This window comes from Haliaeetus leucocephalus, unplaced genomic scaffold, assembly GCF_000737465.1.
Source record: "Haliaeetus leucocephalus isolate CR32 unplaced genomic scaffold, Haliaeetus_leucocephalus-4.0 Scaffold273, whole genome shotgun sequence".
NCBI lineage: Eukaryota > Metazoa > Chordata > Aves > Accipitriformes > Accipitridae > Haliaeetus > Haliaeetus leucocephalus.
The window spans coordinates 1934036-1939536 of NW_010972709.1; the positions used below are offsets into that span (position 1 = coordinate 1934036).

The window sequence follows — 5501 nt, forward strand, 5'->3', positions numbered from 1 at the left end:
GGGGGGGCAAACGGGACCTCTGATCACTCCTGTCCACCCCTTCCCACCACGCAGCTGCAAAGTGGACCCCAGGGCTGTGTTTCAGTGCAGCAGTGCTCCCTCCAGCAAGAGGTGCTGGGACAGATGCTGCAGGCTCTACAGGCTAATGATTCTTCGCAAGACTACCTTGCCGTGCCTCCCAGAGCACAGACACGCTCCCGGCCAGGCTGGGGAATAAATCAGGCCAGAAGTCACCTGGGTGATTTAACCACCCCACATTTCATCTAGTCAGTAAATCACCCCAGGCCCATGCTCTCATGACAAACTGCTCTGTGTGTTGTCCACACTACTGTGCAGGAATTAAACTGCACAACTCTGAGGGGAATAAATCACGCTTTCGCCAGTGCTGCTGGATCATTAGCCAAACCTGACGTGGCTGCAAAAGAATCCGGCTCATCTGGGCATGGCCCTGGGAAGGGGAGGCTGCAGGTGGGTACTGTTGCCTACAGGGCTTTGGAGGATGCTGGATGCCTGCATGGAGGGGATTGAGGGGCCAAGATCTTGCCGAGCCCAAGACAAGGCTGCTCTGAAGATTAAACCACCAGGAAGGCAGGTTTAACCCCAAAGTGGGGCTCGCTGGAGCACACGGTACAGCAAGGCACGGAGGGCAAGTCGGAGGGAGTGAGGCGGGGAGGGCATTGGGGATCAGAGCGCGTGTGGTCTTACGGGGATGTCTTTCAGAGCCTGGTTCTCAGCCTTGGGTCGCCCTTTCTTCCTGCCTTCGGTTTTGTCACTGGTTGCATTTCCTGCAAACAGACGCAGCGCACGTCACCCACCATCCGGCCAGCCGTGACGGAGGAGCTGCTGTCCCGTCAATCCTGCTGCCTGGCCCCAGCCTCCCGCTGCCCAGCCGGCTCCCTCGCTCCGCACGGGGTCTGCCTCGGCTCTGGGCTACCGTGTCCCTACCCTGGCCAGGGTGGATGTTCCCCTTTGGAAGGCAATGCCAGCTCCCCTGCAATTCAGTGCACAGCCCCTACACCTGCAGATACCTGCACGGGAGGCGGCTGCTTCTCCTGCTGTTTGCTGACCCCTCTTCTTTCATTTACACAGAGCAGTTTCAGCACAGCTGGGGCTTCCTTCGGAAAACCATCCTTCAGCTTGAGTTGGAAGAAATCCTTCAACAACTACACTACTTAGCAAAAGAAATCTGTGTCCAGGTCGGCACGCTGGGCCCTGAGCAGGCTGTCGAGCACAGAAATCCCCCATCCCCTTTGCACGGCCAGTGTGACTGAGCAGCCCCAGGGCTGCAGAAGGACACTGGCCCAGGGGATGTGACGAGCACATGGGGAGCAGCAGGGATGGGGATGGCCAGGGAGTGAGGACAGGGCAAGGCAGTGCTTGGGGGACTCAGGTGGGGAGGAGAAGCCACGAGGACAGCTTTGTGAGGGGTCACAGCTTTGCGTGTGCTCAGAGCAGACTCCTTCAGCATCCTGAGCATGAGCTGAATGCCAGCGGGGCAGAAACGTGCCCAGTTCAACCAGACATTGCAAGCAGGGGAGACTACAAAGTCTCTGATGTCGCATGATGTGCCGTGCCAAATACAAGCACGTTAAACTGCCAAGCCCCAGACCAGACATCTCAGCTCACAACGGCAGCAAACTCCCTGATTTCACCTACTTCGCACCCAAAATGGATTGAGCAAAGCAGTACAAACAACATGACAACTTTCACCGGGGTTTGTACGCAGGGCCTGAGAGCAGTTCACCACATCAATCCACTTTCACATCTAACCTCCCATCACCCCAAGCAGGAACAGAGCACCCTGGTCAACCTGCGGGTCTGGGGAGCCTTGGCAAGACCCCGCTCCCTTCGCCCAGTGCCGTCCTCCCACGGCTCTGCGCTCCTGGCAGGCCTTTAGCTGCTTTTTGAGGGCTGACCTGTAATTTTAAGTGATGCTGGGAGTCAGTGTAACCCGAAGACAAACAGGACAGATGTGAGCAGCCCATGGAAAATGCCGTGTACGAAAACTGAGACTGAGATCTAGGAGGGCTTAATGAACGGGACTGGGAATAAAAGCCATTTGCTATGAAAACAAAAACAAGCCAAAAAGCATCCCTGAGAAGGAAACCCTAGAACAGCTAGGAGAGGATAAATGAGATTAAAAAAACTAAACTCAGCCTGTAAAACACCCTTCTCTGTTGAAAATCAGGTAAGAAGAAGAGGCTGGAAGCCGAGCCAGCAATCCATCTAGCTCCTGAGAAACTGGAGCTCAGCTCCAAGTCTGGCACTGGCTGTAATCAGAAGCCAATCCAGGATTTTTTTTTGAAACAAGGGAGAGAGATCAAATGGAAAGCCAACCAGTTACCTACAAAGGAACTGCCAAAACTACACACTCTCTCCCTTTTCATGCCTTCCGCCCCAGCAGCCAGGGGTAAAATAGCAAAGACAACAGTTGGCTCATTTATTTCCAGTCCCCTGAAGTCCCGCCAGCTGGTTTACTCCACTTTGATACCTGTTAAAAGCATCCCTTGGTGATGTAGCATCTTTTGGGAATCCCTCTAGCCTAGAAGGCCTTGTCTGCGAGAGGGCTATAAGAAAAAGTCCCTAAAAAGCCACTTACCTGCCCCCCCTGCAAGGCAGCCTCTGAGCTGTCCCAAAAACACCCCCTTTGGTTTGGACTCCTACCTGCCTGGCTCCTGCCCCAAAATGGCTCGTGGCCCTAAGGAGAGGGGAGAGTTTTGTAAGCTTGGCCCCAAACCATGCTAGGTCTGGAGCAACAGTGCAGGCTTCATTTCAAAATTCTTGGTGAGTGCCCGAGAAGGATGTCTGTGCATCGCAGCTGACCTCTGCATTTTGTATCTTCTCCAATGCTCCTAGGTGCAGACTTAGACCGGGTTTTTCCCCCACACTCGTGTAAGCAAGGGCCTCACCCTACACATGAAACAGAGCTACGTTTCTTGTACATCAAGGGATTCCACAAGCTGGGAGTTTATGAAAAAACACCAAATTATACAGGATTTGCAGCAAAAGCTCACAACACTGCAGTTAACTGCTTATTGCTCTCCCTGGTTTTCGCTTTCTCTCCTAAACACTTCAAAGTATTTCAAATTCGAAATGTCCCACAGCAGCACATCCCTGCCCCTCCAGGCAGCTCTCCCCGGAAGCCCAGCATGTCTAGGGTCATGGCTCATGCAGAAGCTCGGGTGAAAGCTCTCCTCTCCTTTTCACAACCTGCACAAGTTTCAAAACTTCTGGAGACGTTTCATGCCAAACACAAGAGCTCCCATTCTAGCCGTCCCTCAATGTCCTCGTTATCAGCTGCTGTCAAGGGACAGCGAGGACAGGCAGGGGAAGAGCAGAAAACACATCTCCTCTCCCAGCATTGCGCTCCTGGCTACTCACCACTGGCTGTGCTAAGCCCCGACCCTCACAGGCCCTCGCAGGAGTCACAAACCCGACGGTGCTCAGTGTTACGGCTGGTGCCGTGGCTGTGCCCCCCTGCAGCAGGTTACTACAGTTTTGGGCTGAGTCAGCCACGTGGAAATGTTGTGCTCATTAGAAACGAGGGACTGGGGATGACCTGCTGATGGACTTGAGGCTCCTCTGGACCAAGAGCTGGCTTGGAAAGGATGCTCCCTGTGCCAACCAGGCTGCTGCATCCGAGGGGGGGCCAGCAAAGCAACTACAGGAGAGGCCCCTGGCTCCCCAGTCCGCATCAAGCCTAATTCACCCCAATGAAGTGAACTCCAGCAGACATTTCCACCTCCAGCACTTTCCCAGGGAGAGCAATGAAGTATCTTCATCTCGGAGCATCCTTTACTCCGCTTCATCGCTTTCAGTCCATCCAAACCAGAAGGGTGAGCTAAAAAAAAGGGCTTTTCTACTTTTGAAGGTGCTGATAAGATTTGGCACAGGGAAAAATGCTCTCCTGAACACAGGTATTGTGAACAGCTGGAGTTCATTCCCCTTAGTAATAAGTTACACCCCTCTGTTAGCAATAACCCCCTCAAGGGAAGAGTGGCATCTGGGAAACATTTAGGGCACACGCCATTTCCCTGTGAGGCCACTGGTTTTGGGTGCCTGTCTGAGATACATCTCTGGGGTCTGACCCTCGCCTGGGGTGCAGGTAGCCCTCGGCATCCAGGGCCACTGCTAGCAAGGTAAAGGCAGCGAGAGCCTCTTTGTGCCTGCAGAGGGGATCTGCCCAACGTAAGCAGACAGGAGAAAAAGTCTCCTTGGGTCCAGAGATTCCTGGATAGAGAAATCAGCTATCCATCAGAGTGACAGCCCTTAGCAAGCAGGTCCCCTGGGGCTCGTACGCTCACAAGGCTCCATCCCGGGGGCCGCGACACGGGAGACAGCAGATGGTCTGAACTCATTTAAGCCTTTCCATCCTTTGATGTAACACTTAGCCACCAACACGATAAATAGGCAGCGAGACACCCATCTCGTTAAGCCAGACACACGCCTCTCGAAAGGGAGAGACGGTCTCCATCCCTCCCCTCCCATTTCCAGGGACTGGCTCTCTGCAGCTCCGAGGGCCTGGGGCTTTTTTGGCCCAGCACAGCCCTCGCCGGTGGGTCGAAGTGAGGAGCGGAGGCATGCTGAGATCCGACGCACTCACACCCCCTCGTTTTGGCAGCTGCCCCCCAAGCCCTGCCACCGGGCTCATCCCCTCTGCCCCATCCACACCTCCATGGAAAGAAAAACCCAGTTCCTTACCAAGCTTGGGCAGCTCTGCCGGTGCGTTTATCCTTGTCTCTGTCCTGCTTTCTTTGCTGGCAGCGGGTTTGTTAGAGCCTGCAGTTTTCCTTCCACCTTTACAGGTATAGGAATCCGCCATCTCTGAAAGAAGCAGGGGAGGCATTCAAATTCACTCCTCGGAGCCGGGAGCAACACATGCTGAAAGCAAGGAGAGGTGCTGGGGAGGGAGGGAAATTAGAAAACTATCACGCAGCTTAAAGCTTCCCACAAAGAGAAGAAACGGAATGTGTTTCCGAGCATTTGTTCTACAGTCGAGCAACGCCATAGACATGGCTGAAAAGCTACTTTCATTATAGGCTGGTTTCCCCTCCACATATAACAGCAAAGACTTTATTAAAAATTACAGGCTGACTTTGCCCAGAGAAGTAGCGAATAAATGGCTTTTCCTCTTCGTTTATTTCTCTGCTTTCATTTAAGACACCAAAAGAAAAAAAAAAGTGAGTTTTAATGAACAGATGTAGTGATAAATTTCCAATTTTCCTTATTAATGGGAAACTGTTATAAACTGAGAATTGTTAATGTTATCTGAATTTTCCGTATTAATAATTCAATTTGGCTTCTCTATAAATAATGAACATCAGGAATTATCGCAGAAGGCTCGGTCTTGCTCCCAACAGAAGCGGGCAGCAGGACACCTCTCCACTTTGGCATCGCCAGGATGAAGCCCACGGCGCGGCTGGTTCTGCCCCCCGTCGGTTTTAAGTACCTTCCTCCCCTCCCGACAGCATGAGCAAAGACACATCTGAGGACGGGGGCTG

General features: G+C 53.1%; 1 protein-coding gene across 3 annotated transcripts in view; it reads right to left on the reverse strand.

Moving 5' to 3' along the window:
• ZNF512B (zinc finger protein 512B) overlaps window positions 1-5135 on the reverse strand; it is a 27957-nt gene extending 22822 nt beyond the window's left edge. For 2 of the 3 annotated variants that reach the window (XM_010569482.1, XM_010569483.1), the window contains exons 1-2: window positions 4702-4857; window positions 706-785 (exon numbers count right to left, since the gene is read on the reverse strand). In XM_010569482.1, coding sequence (XP_010567784.1) covers window positions 706-785; window positions 4702-4846 — 225 coding nt within the window. In that variant the 5' untranslated portion in view covers window positions 4847-4857. Of the gene's footprint in view, window positions 1-705; window positions 786-4701 lie in introns of all 3 variants that reach the window. The other variant, XM_010569481.1, reaches the window with a different exon arrangement.
• Between the last annotated feature and the right edge of the window lie 366 nt (window positions 5136-5501).